Here is a 17,216-nt window from a genome sequence, read left to right as displayed (position 1 = left end):
CACTGTACTGCAGCCTGGGTGACAGTGAGACTCCATCTCAAAAAAAGAGAATACTAATTCAAAAAAATAAGACAGAAAAGAGTATTGTCATGGTAATTGTTTGTTTAAAGACCTTTCTCAGTATTTCTTCAGCTATAAATGTATCAGTTATTTTCATGGTTTCTGAAGAACGAAGGAAGCTGGAGTTTGGGGGAAAAAACTAAAATGAGCATTTTTGTATTCCTTGAGAAATTATAGACTCCGTTCCTACTTGGGGAAGAATTGATCAGAGATCCAGCTTATTCAAGGTTACCTTCATAATCAAATAACAGCTAAAGTTTTAAAAGCACTTTTCATATTTAATTCTCACAATGGCCCTATGAAATAGGTGTTCTTATTCCTGTTTTACAGGTGAAGAACTGAAATTTAGTTGGTCACATATGCTTCCCTCTGCTTCCTTCCTCTACTTTTTCTTTATGTCATGCTTCATGTTACCCAAACATCTGCTCCTTCAACATCTGCACAGAAATTTATTCAAAAACTTGTTCATCATTCTATTCTCTTTTATATAGTTTTATTTGTTATATAATGACATACATATAAAATGCATCATTGAAGCTATCACCACATAAAAATCATAATGCTGATTTATCAGTTCTTTAGAAATTATGCAGATATAACTCTCCTGATAGGAAACTTTAATCCTATGCAGAATTGTGTCGCATACTGTTAACCATGATTATAATTTATGCTAATGTCATAAGATTTTATACTAAAAGTGAAACTATGTAGACATGGCTCTTTTACCATTGCACAAGAGATTTTCCAGATTTTTTTTTAATTATGCTAACTGTGAGACGGTTTTTCTTTTACCTCAACAGGGAAACACTGGTCCTCTTGGAAGAGAAGGTATAATAGGCCCAACAGGTCGAATTGTAAGTTTATCATAATAAAGGTCTTTTGTACTCTTTTTTCTTTAATCCTATTTCCGTAATAATCTACAAAGAATCACCCTGGGTATTTGAGAAGCAAAGGGAAAAAATAGATGTACATTTTCTTCTGGAAGATGATTCCTGAGAAGTTAGGGACCACATGTGTAATGAAGACGGTATAAATACGTAGGTAGGCACTTATAACTGGAGTTGAGAAAAGAAATAGAACTGAGTCAGGAAGGGGAGAGCATCATAAACATAGAGATGAACACCTGAGCAATAAAAATGAATTTGTCTTTTGGAGGAGAGAAGATAGATAGCAAAATATGTGTAGATAGCCAAGATTTGAGTTTTTGCAAGTACCCACTATAAAGGAAGGAGAAAATCATTTGTGAGAATAGCAGGTATTTCAAGAAAGGAGTAGTCAACAGTAATCTTTGAGAGAATAAGCTGCAGTAGAAGCTAGAGTACAGATTACAGTGATGAAGGAAGTAGCAGACAATATTTAATAGTAACATTCCTTAAATTCTTACAACAAACTTTTACAGTAGATATTATTTTCACTTAACAGATGAAGAAACAGATGAGGTTTATGGAGGTTCATCTAGTCATTCAAAGTGATAGAGCTGGTGACTTACGTAGCTGGTGTTTCTTTCTTCAAGAGCAGTGCTCTTTCCACTCCACTCAAGCTGTGTCTGGAGAGGAAACTGAGATACTGAATGCCAGTGCTTTAAGATATTTGGCTATGAAATAAAACAGAGAAATGAGACATGATTGGTAAAGTGGTGTTGGAAAAGTTTTGCAATACTGATAATAATATAAACAAACAAGGAGCACAGTAGAAGGGGTCAAATTGAGATTTAGAGAAGAAAGATTCATTTCCTCTAGGGAATTAATATTTTGAGTTATTTGAAATTTATATATAGACACAGAGAATTTAAAAATATAAAAATAGAATGCTTCCAGTGTTTAGTTCCACTGTTCTCTTTGATAAATTTAGAGAAAAAAACCACCAAAGTTACTGGATATTTCAACAAAAGAAGTAAAATGTATAATTCATTATCTTCTAGACTTTCAACATTTACCACTCAGAGCTGTATAAGATTATAAGTGGGGGAATTCTCATATTTCAGTGAGTGGTTTTTCAGCAAGCTAAGGGACACCTACTGTTCTGATAAAAGAATAATTGTTCTCCTCTGTCAAAAATGAGATGTATTAATGGGTTAAGGAAAGTGTAATTTTAAAATGACTCAATTAAAATATCTTACTGTGTTTTGTTTATAAATAGTTCTTAAAGACCTTTATAATATTCAGTATGTACGTCAATTTTTTCCATATTCAATGTTTTCCATTCTAAGAAGAAAAGTTCATTATGAAAGAATAAGCATTTAAGATTGGAGAAAACATTGTGAAAAAAATACTGGTGAGGGGGTAATGGGTTTGCTTTTCTGATAAGAAAACAATACTACAAAGTCATTGTAAATGAAACTATATGGTTTCATTTACAATGAGAAGTTAGGGACCGTATGTGCAATCAAGATGGTGTAATGTGTAGGTAGGCGCTTATAACTGGAGTTGAGAAAAGAAGTAGAACTGAGTCAGGAAGGGGAGAGTACAAAGAAATAAACAGATCAGTATAACAGACTATAGCCCAGAATTAGATCCAAGAATATATAGGAATTTCCTTATAACAAAATGGCATATCATTGAGGAAGATAGGGCTGCAAATAATAGGAACCCTGAACCCAACTAATTTAGCAATAAGGAAATTTGTATCACATTATATGAAGGGCTTCAGATTTGGTTAATTTGGTGACTCAATTATCTTATCCAAGACCAGGTTCTTGTATCTCTCTTATATCTCTATGTCTCTACCCTGCTATCTTGAATGTTGGCTTCATAATTAAGCTTGTAGCAAGATGACTACAATTTCTCAAGAAACACATCCAGATATAATTATCCAAAGGAGAAAAGTGACATATAATCCTATCATGGCCAAAATAAGAACTTTTTAGAAGTCTTCTATTACATTTTTTTCATATCTAACTGGCTAGCATTCAGCGAGATGCTCACTCCTACATCAGTGACAGGGAAGAGAGATGGATTTACTTTGAGTATCTTACTGCTGTAAGAAATTGGAACTCAGCCTGGGCAACACAGTAAGACCCCATCATTTAAAAATAAATTAGCTGTGCATGGTGGTACATGCCTATAGGCCTAGCTTCTTGGGAGGCTAAGACAGGAAGATTGCTTGAGCCCAGGAGTTTTCCAGGCTACGGTGAGCTGATTGCACCCATTTGCACTCCAGCCTGGGCAAGCAGAGTGAGACCCCATCTCTTTAAAAACGAAAAAAAGAAGAAAAAAATTGGAAATCTATTTTACCAAAATTATTTTAATCCTAGATGAACTTTTAAAGACTTTAATGTAAAAAATAAAACAATAAAAATATTAGAAGAGGCCATGTGCGGTAACTCACGCCTGTAATCCCAGCACTTTGGGAGGCCGAGGTGGGCACATCACCTGAGGTCAGGAGTTTGAGACCAGCCTGGCCAACATCGTGAACACCCATCTCTACTAAAAATACAAAATTAACCGGGCATGGTGGCACATGCCTGTAATCCCAGCTACTGGGGAGGCTGAAGCAGGAGAATCTCTTGAACCTGGGAGGCGGAGGTTGCAGTGAGCCAAGATTGTGCCATTGCACTCCGGCCTGGGCAACAAGAGCAAAACTCCATCTCAAAAAAGAAAAAATTTTTTGAAGAATAATCTAGAAAACTAATGTATAGCTTAAAGATTGGGGAGACTTATAAAAGAACTGAAAGTATATTTGAATACTTGAAAATTGTTTAATTTTGCATGGAAAAAAGATTCCATGAATAAAATTTAAAAGTAATATCGACTGGGAAAAAAATATTTACAAAGCATACAACATATAACAGGTTAATATACAAAGAGCTCAGCTGGGCGTAATAGTTCACACCTGTAATACCAGCACTTTGGGAGGCTGAAGCTGGAAGATTGCTTGAACACAGGAGTTTAGACCAGCCTTGGCAATATAGTAAGATCCAATCTCTATTAAAAAATTAAAAATGAGCCTGGCATAGTGGCAGATGCCTATAATCCCAGCTACTTGGGAGGTTGAGGTGGGAAGATCACTTGATCCCAGAAAGCTGAGACTACAGGGAGCCATGATTGTGGCACTGCACTCCAGTCTGGGGGAAAAAATATTATCTACCTATCTATTGATGTGGATATTTGTGTGTATCCAGATAGAGAGAAATAGATAGGGATATGTATATATCTATCTGTCTAGACAGACATACACACACATATACCAAGAGCTCTTATAGTTTGAAAAAGAAAGTTCAGTAGAAAAATGAAAAACATTCCATCAAAAAAGTAGCCAGTGGAGAAAAAAAAACAAATCCAAAGTTCAACTATTGTTTTATAATAAAAAGACATTCACCTAACTTTAAGTCAAAGAAATGCACATTAAAGTAAAATAAGATATTACATTTAACTTCTCAGAAAGGAATATAGGGAAAACAGTGCTCTCATTGATCACTGGTAAAAAAGTAAATTACAGCCTTTATGGAAAGATTTGTTAAATATAGGTGCATGTCCTCTAACCAGTTCCATTTTGAGGAATTTACCCCATAAGTATAGAAGCACCCAATACACTAATGAAATTTTGCAAAGATTTTTTTTTTATAATACTGCTTTTATTGGGGAAAAAACTTGAAATTACATGAATACTCATCTCTAAAGGAATGATTAGGTAAGCTATACATTAGCCATTTCATGGAATATTATGCAATTATTTAAAAGAATTTATTGTATCTAGTTTGGCCAACTCACTTATTTCATGATGTTAAGTGAGATGCATAGGCGAGTATATAATATTATCCCAATATTATAAGACATGAGCAATGTTCCTCATAAATATATACATGTACTTGTCAATATTTGATTAGAAAAAGGTATGAAAAGATACATACCAGGTTGTTAATACTGGGTAGGGAGTGGAAAAGGGTGTATATGTATTTTTAAAGTGCTGTGTAGATATCTTAAAAATCAGGGACCGGGTGCAGCTCACACCTGTAATCCCAGGACTTTGGGAGGCTGAGGCGGGTGCATCACAAAGTCAGGATATCGAGATTATGCTGGCCAACATGGTGAAACCTCATCTCTACTAAAAATACAAAACTTATCTGGGCGTAGTGGCGTGCACCTGTAGTCCCAGCTACTCAGAAGGCTGAGGCAGGAGAATCACTTGAACCCAGGAGGCGGAGGTTGCAGTGAGCTGAAATCGTGCCACTGCACTCCAGCCTGGAGACAGGGCAAGACTCTGTCTTAAAAAAAAAAAAAAAAAAAAAATCAGTTTTTTAAAGTTAATATCCTAGTTAAAATGAATTGAGACAAGATCAGAAATACATAAGTAATATAAATGATGAATAAATAATAAATAGTATTCCTAGCTTGCAAATTAACAAAGAACACGACATAGATCAGAAGAAATATACACTTCCATTTTTGCAGGTGTGTATATGATTTGAAACTAACTTTCTGGAGGACAGTCTTTAACAAAAATTTTAGGCTGCAAGGGTATTTCTGATGACACTGCTAATGATAACAAAAATTAGAAAAAATTCTAATAATAACAAATTTAAAATATCATAGTTTATTAAATACTAGGTAAGTATTTTAATTATCTAAAAGAAGGTGGATTGACATGGAAGAGAATTCATATTATATATATAAATTCAGATTACAGAAAAGATGAATAGTATTATCTTTGTTTACTAAAATATATATATTACATATTATATATAAATATAGCATATATATTTATAATCTATAATATATATAAATATAGCATATATTTTTATATATTATATATGTACAATTTTCACAAAGATGAATAGGAAAATATTAACATGCTTTAAAAGCAGTAGGTTCACCCAGCAACAGCAAACTACATTCATTTCAAGTGCATATGGAACATTCACCAAAATAGAAGATGTTATGGGCCATAAAACAAATATTACTAAACATAAAAGAACTGAGGTCATAGAAGGATTATGCTCTTGCCAATGGAATTAAACTAGAAATCAATAACAGAAAGATAATAGGAAAATCTTCAAGCACTTGAAAATTAAATTACAGACTTCTAAATATCCATGGATCTAAGAGGAAGTCTCCAAGAAAATTAGAAAATATTTTGAACTGCACGGAAATGTATGCAACATATCAAAATTTGCAAGAAAGAGAAGGGAAACCATCCCAGAAACAGTTTTCAAGAGTTGAGAAAAACAAATATTAGAATAATTTAATCTGAATTTAGAATTTCCTTTTTAAGTTGTTTTGTATATGATTATCAGATAAGCTGTTCTGACTTAATTGAATGAATAAGTAGTTATCTCACCTTAAGGTCAGAACTAGGAACAACAAAGAAGAAAACATGATGAATCACTAAGGGTCTTTTGTTTCCTTTGCTTATTTAGGAAAAGAAAACTATAACTTATAAAAATTAACAAAACAAGTCTTACTAGATAGAAAAAGCAAAAACATAAGTTGTCATGTTTCTACATATCATGACATCAGCTTCATTTGATACATAACTATCGATAACACTGAACTAACATCTTTTATTTTTTTTCTTTTAGGGACCCAGAGGTGAAAAGGGCTTTAGAGGTGAAACTGTAAGTTTAACTAAATTTATGATTACAGTAACCCTGACACTAAGCTAGAAGCTCCATGAAAGCAAAGACCCTGTTAGAGTTATTCATTATTATGTCTCTAATATTTGTAGAATAAAAATAAAATTGCAGTTTTCAGGAAGTAGAATTAACTTATTGGTAGATTGCAGTGAAATCTGATAAACCGTAAACATGTTTAAGAACCTGCCAATCACTTCTTCCCAGGCCGCTATGTGAAATGGACTATCTGCCTTGTCAGGAGTCAAGAGATGGAGTATGGGTCTTCTTCAGTAGTGGCAGAACAAAGGGACTGCCAAGTATATTTAGGTACATACTCAATAAATCCAGTCAGCACCAAGAGATCTGCAACACAGAGGCAAATCATTAGTTGCATATCAGCCAATTAGAAACAATGATGAGAGGATGGCCAAAAGGTACACAGCACTTTTGTGACCTAAATAGCTTATACTGACACTACTTCCCTCATTTGTAGGATGTCAGTTCTTCCAAGCTGAAGAAGATGCGTTGTAAACGGGCCACTTCTCCAGCAGAGATCATACTGAGCTTATTTTTTAATAAGTTATTTATTGTATAGATTTAACATGATATTATAGGATATATTTAGATAGTAAAAAGGTTACTTATAAGCAAGTAATTTGCTTATAAATAATTTCTGAAGCAAATTAACATATTCATCTCACATACCCATTTTTTTTCGTTTTTGTTGCAAGAGAAGCTAAAATCTACTCATTTAGTATGTGATCCATGCTTAACTTATTAAGGCAGCAACCATAAATGAAGGACAGACATGGAATGAAATGAGGGAGATTGAAACTAAGTACATAAGGCCGATAAGAATAAATGTAAATATAGCAGTAAAGTTGTGATTAAAAGGTAATGAGATTGCATAGTGACAGCTGAGATTTTTGTTTCTCATCATAGGGTATGCTTGAGGCTCACAATAAGTAAGTTGCAGTTACATTAATTAGCTAAAAAAGAGAAATTATGTAATTTCAGATAGCCTAAGAATCCCAAAAGGACATTTAAATTGATGTATTCAATTTGTAGAAGTATGATCCTCACCTTTTTTCAGCAGACTTATTGTAACAGAAAGCAAGAACATATGCACACAGTGAAGCTATATTTCCAAGGAGGCATGAAATGGGGAAAGGAGAAGCACAGAGACTTGGAATTAGCCCATGTTCCACACGAGCGTGTCTCTGCATGCCTCCTCAGTATCCCCAAGTACTGTGACTAGGACATAAATTTCCATCAGGATTAGGAAGCCTGAAGTACCTATGGCAATGTCACAAGCATTTCACATGAAAAAAAAAAAATTGAATGGCTCTGATGGATTACAAATTCTGTAGATTAGGACTGCAATCTTAGGTTGTAGTGATGGAAATATGGCATGCAGAATAAAGCAGGTAGTAGTACCAGTCATGCTATCCCCAGAGAAAACATAGACAACATTAAAGCACATTAAGAGAAGGGGAAGGAACTGGGGGAACCCACGTCCTGGTAAGACCAGTTGAAATATCTGGGTAGGTTAGCCTCTACCAGATTCTGTAGCCTGATTACATCCCTCTCCTGTTCTTTCTTCTCTCATCTCACTTTCTGGCTTTTGCACCTATTATTTCTCTTCCATACGCTTTATGTATGGTAGAGAGCTCTTGCTGATCTTGATATTTTGATTTAATGAACATTCCTCAGAACAGACTTGCTAAAGTTTTGACCCTACCCTACTTCCACCCCTGGACATAATACCTAGCACTCAGGACCTCGTACAATGCCTGGCATGAGTTCTTCAGTTTTGAACTTAAATGTCCTCTTATCAGAGAGGTTTCTGACTAGCCTGTGTGAATAGCAGTACCCCCACCTTCCTGAGACATCTTATATTCCTTTCACCTGGGTCTCTACCACCTGACACGGTACATATTTATTTGTTTTTTTGTTTATTGTATTTTCCCTCACTAGAATGTAGCCTTGAAGACACAGACATTTTATCTGTTGATTTTGTTTGTTTGTTTTAATGTTGTGTCCCTCACACCTGACAGTGCCTCCCTTATAGTTGGCATTTAATAAATATTTAAATGAATTAGATAAAATTTACTTGTTGGTACATGATAGTTGTCTTCAAATATTTGAAATGTTATCTTATAAAAGAGAGGATAGATATAATATTAGTAACTCTAGAGGATAAAGTTTAAATGATTTATTTATTGAATTGTATTTTTGGTTTTTGTGCTCAGCTCCCTGAGAGACAGTGAGCTCCATAAGGGCATGAGATATATTTGATACCACCTAGTACCTACCTACCATCGTTGTTGCCACCTAGTCCCCAGCCTGTTATAGCACCTGATACATAATTAACACAATAAATACTTAGTGACAAAATTAATAAAACACTGAGGCTAATATCAGCTCAATGTAATAATGAGCTGTCTAATATAATAATGAAATACTAGGCAACAAGATCATTTGGCAAAAGAGTGAGCACCTGTTATCAAATCTCCTTTCTATTCTTAGGAATATGCCTTTCTTTTACCTAGGAAATTCTTTCCCATACTCTTCAAATTACTAATTTTATCTGAATATTCAGGTCTTTGCTCAAATACCATCTTAAAGAAGTCTTCCCAGACCATTCTGTCTCATCATTTCTGGTCATTGTCTTTCCCAGCATCTTGTTTTGTTTTCTTCATAAAAGCACTCATTGGAATTGTTTCCTGCCCCTCCACTGGAATGTAAACTTCATGAGAACAGGGAACTTTGTATGGGACACTGGCTATCAGTGTCTGGAACAGAACTTGTCATGTAATAGGTAATAGTTGATGAATGAATAGTATGGCCTAAAATTAAAAAGTGAAAAGCTCTTTCCAATTCTAGTCTGATAAAGTAGCATTTCCTGAATTAACATACTTATTAGATTTTTTAGTCTATAGGTTATCACGAGTCTCTTCATAAATAAGGTGCAGACTTCCAGTACCCAAGGGAGATGGGAAATAGGAACACTGGCGTTTTGCATAGGCAACTAAATTTACTGCTTAAAAAAAAAAAGGATTAACTGGCACATTAGAATTATGAGTTTATTTTGTTATACTGTTGAGTAACTGATACTAAATATCTTCTTTATCACCTCTTTTCCTTTGATTCCATTATAGTTTAAGGAGCTTTATAAAGGTAATCTTTTAATTCCTGGAGATCATTCTGCAATTATCATAATCCATAAAATGTGCCATTAAACCTTTTCTCCATTGTTTTATGGATAAGCTTAGTGACATTTCTTACACTCTCATTGGGAATTTTTTGGTACATTCTACCAGTTTGTTTTCTTTAAGGAGACAGTTTAAATAATTGACTGGCTAAAGACTCCTAAGTGGTTACTGTCTTTCAGAAGGTAATACACTCACAGGAGTCATTCTCAGATAATACTAGTAAATGGTGCATTTTTGGAATGGATTTTATTAGCTAAGACCAAATATATTGGGACAAATAAAAGACTTAAGTCTTTGTGCAAAGATCAGAATCACAGTGCGGTGGTTCGTGCCTGTAATCCCAGCACTTTGGGAGGCCGAGGCGGGGTGAATCACCCAAGGTCAGGAGTTTGAGACCGGCCTGACCAAAATGGAGAAACCTCGTCTCTACTAAAAATACAAAATTAGCTGAGCGTGGCAGTGCATGCCTGTAATCCCAGCTAACTCGGGAGGCTGAGGCAGGAGAATCTCTTGAACTCAGGAGGTGAAGGTTGCAGCGAGCCAAGATTGCACCATTGCAGTCCAGTCTGGGCAACAGGAGTGCAACTCCTTCTCAAAAAAAAAAAAGAGATTGGAATCACAACAATCTATCAAATTGGTTTATCGATCTTATTTTAAAATTTTCCATGGAGGAAAATTTATTAAACTGTGCTCTCCTTACCAAGTTTTATAACTAAAAATAACCAAAAAATGAGCAAATCATGATTCAGTGACTTTAAAAAAATACAAAGAAGTTTGCAGCTCATTATGCAACACATGAAAACTAACCCCTTTATTATAATTTGGGTTTCTTGATTAGAAAGCTTCGTGTCTTCTGTAATTTAACATTGTAAACTCTAGTATTGATCCCAAGTAGGTCCTTTCCACCACTGAGAGAGCTGATTCTGTATTGCCATTTATGAAGGAGTTCTTTTTCTTTCTGTTCTATACTTGCTCCCTGTCTGCCTGCCTATGGGCTATTTTTTAAATGAGTCCCTAGGTTCATACATTATATATATAATTTTTTTTTCCTTTGAGACAGAGTCTTGTTCTGTTGCCCAGGCTGGAGTGCAGTGGCATGATCTGGGCTCACTGCAACCTCTACCTCCTGGTTCAAGTGATACCCATTCCTCAGCCCCCTGAGTAGCTGAGATTACAGGTGTGCAGCACCACATTTGGCTAAATTTTTTTCTATTTTTTGTAGAAATGCCATTTCACCATGTTGCCCAGGCTGGTCTTGAACTCCTGGCTTCAGATGATCACCCGCCTTGGCATCCCAAAGTGCTGGGATTACCGGCATGAGCCACCGCACCCAGCCCTATTTATATATATTTTCTAAACAGAGCTAGAGTTTTATGGCATCCTAAGGAAACTTAGCAGATAGCATGTACAATTCTCTACTTTTCCTCTACTTCAAAACTGTTGTGTTACTGGCAAATTAATCCTGAAAGTTTACAAAATTTCTTCTTTCTATGAGACCTCAAACATTTGAAGTACAATTGAGTAAATTTTAGAGTAAGTAATGCAAAGAGGACTGCTGGAAATAATGGGATACAGTTAGTAAAAATTTAACTTAAGTAAAATTTTAACTTACAGCTGAAATAATATCCTAGTGTCAAATATTGGCAAATGCTTTTTTTTTCTTTCTTGATAGAATCTTGCTCTGTCACCCAGACTGACATGCAGTGGTGCAACCATAGCTCACTGCAGCTTCGAACTTCTGGGCTCAAGCAATTCTCCCACGTCAGCCTCTCAAATAACTAGGTGCATGTCATTGCACTTGGCTAATTTACTTATTTATTTTGTTGTTTTTGTAGAGACAGTGTCTCCCAATGTTGCCCAGGCTGGCTTCAAACCCTGGCCTCAAGCGATCCGTCTGGCCTCTACCTCCCAAAGCCCTGGAATTACAGGCATGAGTCACTGTACCTGGCCTGAAAATAATTTTGATAAAATGTCACAACTTGAATTATATAACTTAAAGCTATAGAAATTAAAAAAAGAGGGAGAGAAATCTCAGCATTAATTTTTAGATTAACTGCTTCGTATTTATAGTATATTATTTAATGAAATCACAAAATATTGAAAAATCGTGACATTTTCTCAAATATTACCCTGAGCTAATGTGTCTTCACAATTCTTGATTAGCAGAGTTGTCTTATTTGCCTCCAAATTTGAAAATGAGGAGGATGTTTTCTGCATTAGAAGGAAAAACTAGGATATGGGAAATAGGTCCTAAATATTAACACAGTAAGCATTCAAAGCATATATATGTATGTATTTCTTTTTAAAATTCATAGATTGTATAAATTATTCATTGAAAAATTATCAAACTTTTTAAATTCAAGAACACTTACCATTACATTTGTACAGACTTTAAATTTTAAATTTTCAACCTGTATGCAGGTGTATACCTTCTTTATCCAGATATAAAACATGAGATAGATGGGGTCCAGTAGCACATGCCTGTGGTCCCAACTGCTCAGGGAGGCTAAGGCAGGAGAATTGCTTGAGCCCAGGAGTTCAAAGCCAGCTTGGGTAACATAGCAAAACTCCCATCTCTAAAGAAAATTTAAAAATTAACCCCCCCCCCCACACACACACGCACACACACACCAGGAAGAAAATTGATAAGAGGCCTGAAAAATCGTAATTCTAAAGTTAACCTTGGAGATTATCTTCACTAGACCTATTATATTGCAATTTAGATATCTGAGATCCAAATGTGCAGCAGTTCACTTAAGACCATGTAGCAAATTAAGTTATAAAGACAAAACCAGAGCCCAGGTCTCCCAATTTCTATGTGATTGTATTTTTCTGTAAATTATAGTGCCTCTCAGAAAATGAGGGTTAGGAGCAACTTGGTAAGGAATACGGTGTGTGTGTGTATATATATCCTCCACCTAGACCACATGACAGCTTGAAGGGTTTCTGTTCTTGTTCACAGTCACGCCCTATGACTTGTGATGCTCACTTATTCCATTCTAATTATATTACTATCTAGTTAATCTATTATCTAGTTAATTTTATTTAATATCACTAAAATTTCCTTTCAAACCAATGAATCTCAAGCAGGAGCCATTTGTCCCCCAACCCCCTAGGAGACATTTGGCAATGTCTGGGGAAATTTTCGGTTGTCACAACTGGGGGGAAAAAATGAGATGTTAGTGGCATCTAGTGGGTAGAAGCTAAGGATGCTGCTAAACATCCTCCAATGGAAGCTCCTCTAAAGAAAGTTTAAAAATTTTAAAAATACACACATCAGGAAGAAAAAGTGAACCTTGGAGATTATCTTCACTAGACCTATTATATTACAGTTTAAATCTCTGAGCTCCAAATGTGCAGCACTTATAAACAACTGTTGATAAATGAGAAAAGAGAAGCTCTGTGCAACTGAGCCAGCCTAAAATAAAGATCATGAAGCTAAATTAAGATTGCATTTGCATAAGGGAAATGACATAAGGTAATGAAATAAAAGAATTTACAAAAAGGAAAAGATTGTAACATACTCAAGTTTAAGGCTATACACCTACACGTGTTTTTAAAGTATACTGATAAAATATTTTACTTTTGAAGGATCATATGTAAATTCTGGGATAAAGTGGAAAGAGAATCTATTTTCATAGGCAGTTTTTTAAATGTAATCAAATCACCACCATAACCATTCAGAGTAATTTGGTTCCCCTTCAGAAAATTAACGTAGATGGCCAGGCACGGTGGCTCATGCCTGTAATCCAAGCACTTTGGGAGGCCAAGGCGCGTAGATCACTTGAGGCCAGGAGCTTGAGACCAGCCTGGCCAACATGGTGAAACCCTGTATCTACTAAAAATACAAAAAAAAAAATTACCTGAGCATGATGGCGTGTGCCTGTAGTCCCAGCTACCTGGAAGGCTGAGGCAGCAGAATCGCTTAAGCCTGGAAGGCCAAGATTGCAGTGAGGCGAGATTACACCACTGCACCCCAGCCTGGGAAACAGAGCGAGACTGTGTCTCAAAAAGAAAGAAAGAAAGAAAAAGAAAATTAACATAGACAATCATAGTGTTGTTATAAACTACTTTATTTATTTAATTTTATTTTTTGGAGATAGAATCTCACTGTCACCCAGGCTGGAGTGTAGTGATGTGATCTCAGTTCACTGCAACCTCTGCCTCCCAGGTTCAAGCAATTCTTGTGCCTCAGCCTCCCAAGTAGCTGATACTACAGGCACACACCACCACACCCGGTTAATTTTTTTGTGTTTTAGTAGAGAGGGCGTTTCACCATGTTGCCCAGACCAGTCTCAAACTCCTGAGTTCAGACAATCCGCCAACCTTGACCTCCCAAAGTGCTAGGATTACAGGAATGAGCCACCGTTCCTGGCCTATAAACTGCTTTATCTGGAATAAAGAGAAAGTGAGTCACTTCATCTTAGTGGTATATTAGCTAGAGTAATAAAAAAGAATTAATACAATGTTATGTTGTTGAAATCCTATTTTTTTTTTAACTTGGCTAGTTTCCCTAACCTATGTGGTTACATTGGGGTCGCCCTGCCCTGCCTTGCTGGGTTTGAAATACTTTGTTTGATCATATTTGTGGTGATCTGACTTGTTCTGGATAACAAGCTGAAATGAACTTTATAAAATCAACAGTAGAAATCGTTTCTTATTTTTCTATGATAAATTCCTATTTTGAAGTCAACAATAAGAGATATATTTTGTCCTGAACCATCAGTGATATTTTGTAAATGTCAGAAGCTTGCTAAGTGGAATGGACTATCACAGCTGTTTATTATTTTTACATTATTAATTCAAAATGGAGAAGCATACATAACCAATTTCACTTTGACTTCTATATATTTAAAAGCCTATCTCCAACATGACATTTCTGTGACCTATCATGCAGCATCTGAAGTACATGCATTGGTTGATAATTCAATGAATGGATGATGTTAAAATTAACTAGTATTAACTAGTATTAATTTTAACTAGTATTAACTAGTATTAAAATTAACTGATATTAATTTTAACGTCATTCATTTGTTTAATTATGTACACGTTTTGGACATTCTCTCCTTAAGATTGTAATCATAAGCCAGATAAACTAAGACATGCCTAACAGGCATAGTGTTGGAGTACTCTACTCTTTTCAAGTTACTATGTATTGTTTGTTCTGACTATCACAATATATTTAGGATTAACAGCTTTGGCAATACAAGATACTTAATACTAAGTCAAGCATGGTATCAACATTATCCAAAACTCAGCTGAAAATAAGTGTTGCTTTGCTGTCTTTTAACCATAATTGGAGTTTGACTCAATATACTCTTAACATTTAGCTGAACATCTAAGTTACTTTTGAATAGACATACAGAGCCTTTGAGCATTTTTTACAGTAATTACTATTGTTTTATTTTGAAAAATGTCAATATAACTTTTGACATTTCGCTATATACCTTTTAATTTTTCTAATTTCTAAATTAATACTAATTAATTTTAGTTTCATCCATTCATTTAATTATCTATAAAAATGGAGAAGTATTATTTTGGAGAGATTTTCAGGTGAACTCAACAAGACCTGGTAACCAGTTTATAGGTAGATGAAGGAAATTCAACTAAGAATACTGAAGTTTCTATATTTAATGATTAAGTGGGTGGTAGTTAGAAATAACAGAAAAAACATCCTTAGACAATACTAATATTTTAAAATGTTACACTTATAATATCTTATTAAAATGAGTAAATTAAGTTTCTAATAATATCAATGAAACAGGAAAATATTCAGCTTGTTTATGAATGTGGGTGATAGGTAAGTACAGGAGCATATAACTTTTAGAATACTAAAACAACTGTAATTTGTATGACTTACCTGACACGAAAGGCATGACAGAGTTGACGATTAGTTCTCTTGTTTATACCCAACCAAAAGTATAATATATATATCTTGTGTTTGTCTCCATTTCTCCAGGGTCCTCAAGGACCGAGAGGTCAACCAGGGCCTCCAGTGAGTTTATTTTCATTTATGTCTGTTTACCATGATGCTTGTATTCTTACCTTGAGATGTCTACTAAATAAATATGTATATTTTTTAATTTGCTGTGTTCTAGGGCCCACCTGGAGCACCAGGCCCAAGAGTAAGTTTGTTTGGTTTGATTTTGTTTTGTTTTATCTTAGTATGTCATATTAACTTTTTAAATCTTCTTCTACTAACTCCCTATTAAAAGATGTCCCTTTTGCATACCTCTGTTCTTTTTTGCTAACTTGATATAGGCCTGGCCAAACTACACAAACATGAAATCTAAGCCTCAGACTTCTTATTTATAAGGAGATGGTATCGCCTACTTTCTTAGGTGATTTCGAGTATTAAGAAGTACATCACTCAGCACATTGTATAATACCTAATAAGCACTTGAAAAACTATTTCTTCTTAATTCTGCATTCTAACTCTCCTTTTTTAAATGTTCTCTTTTTGCCATCCAGAGTTATCCAATTCTTTGATTTACTTGAATTTTTCTCAGTTGCTGGTAACTCTGGAAGCCATCAAACTTCTCATATGTTTATTTATTGTGTAACTACTATGACCCAAAACTTGCTCCCCTTGTCTCTGAGGCAATGTTTATGTTGCTTCTGCTATTTTCATGCCTTTGATATTCTAAGCTTTAGTTCCCTATGCTTTGTATCCATTCTCATATTAGGCAGTCTTTGTCTTCCTGCTCCCTATGAGAGGTCTCTTTCCATCTGCAGCCTCACCCACACTCCGCTCATTCAGCCTCCTGGTCAAATAGAGGGGTCCTTGGTCACATTTTCTGCCTAAAAGGGATCTACCGTTGGCTACACCATCCCAAACAATGGTCAGTCCTGCACGTTTTAAGCCTACTTATTACACATGCTGCTCTGATGTCATTTAGATCTCTGATAGTTCTAGGTGATGATTTCCTGTGGTCTACTCTCAGCAGATCAGGAACTCTATTTCCCTCAGCTTTTCATTGGAGCAAGGAATAACTTCCAAGCAAAGTGCCACAAGGAAGACTGTCTTCTTGAAAACAGGAGACCCATTTATCTGTGATTTTAAAAAATCACTTCCCCTTTCTGGCTATCTGACTAATGTGGAGGGAACCTCTCCCTGTGTGAATATCAGTAAAAATGTCTTTCAGTCGGGCATGGTGACTCGAACCTGTAATCCAGCACTTTGGGAGGCTGAAGCGGGCAGATCACCTGAGGTCAGGAGTTTGAGACCAGCGTGGCCAACATAACAAAACCACAGGCATGGTGGCACATGCCTGTAATTTCAGCTACTCAGGAGGCTGAGGCAGGAGAATCGCCTGAGCCCAGGAGGTGGAGGTTGCAATGAGCCAAGGTCACGCCACCACACTCCAGCCTGGCAAAGTGAGACTCCATCT

At 35.5% G+C, this 17,216-nt stretch overlaps 1 protein-coding gene across 5 annotated transcripts in view; it reads left to right on the top strand.

The window, feature by feature from the left end:
• COL24A1 (collagen type XXIV alpha 1 chain) overlaps positions 1 to 17,216 on the top strand; it is a 376,867-nt gene that overhangs the window by 335,155 nt on the left and 24,496 nt on the right. For 4 of the 5 annotated variants that reach the window (XM_017499851.2, XM_037728289.1, XM_037728290.1 and 1 more), the window contains 4 exons: positions 861 to 914; positions 6,578 to 6,613; positions 15,785 to 15,820; positions 15,924 to 15,950. In XM_017499851.2, the coding sequence (XP_017355340.1) occupies positions 861 to 914; positions 6,578 to 6,613; positions 15,785 to 15,820; positions 15,924 to 15,950 (153 nt within the window). Of the gene's footprint in view, positions 1 to 860; positions 915 to 6,577; positions 6,614 to 15,784; positions 15,821 to 15,923; positions 15,951 to 17,216 lie in introns of those variants that run through there. The other variant, XR_005195651.1, reaches the window with a different exon arrangement.

This window comes from Cebus imitator, unplaced genomic scaffold (genome assembly GCF_001604975.1).
Source record: "Cebus imitator isolate Cc_AM_T3 unplaced genomic scaffold, Cebus_imitator-1.0 Scaffold261, whole genome shotgun sequence".
Classification (NCBI taxonomy): domain Eukaryota; kingdom Metazoa; phylum Chordata; class Mammalia; order Primates; family Cebidae; genus Cebus; species Cebus imitator.
This window is presented reverse-complemented; position numbering and strand designations above follow the sequence as displayed.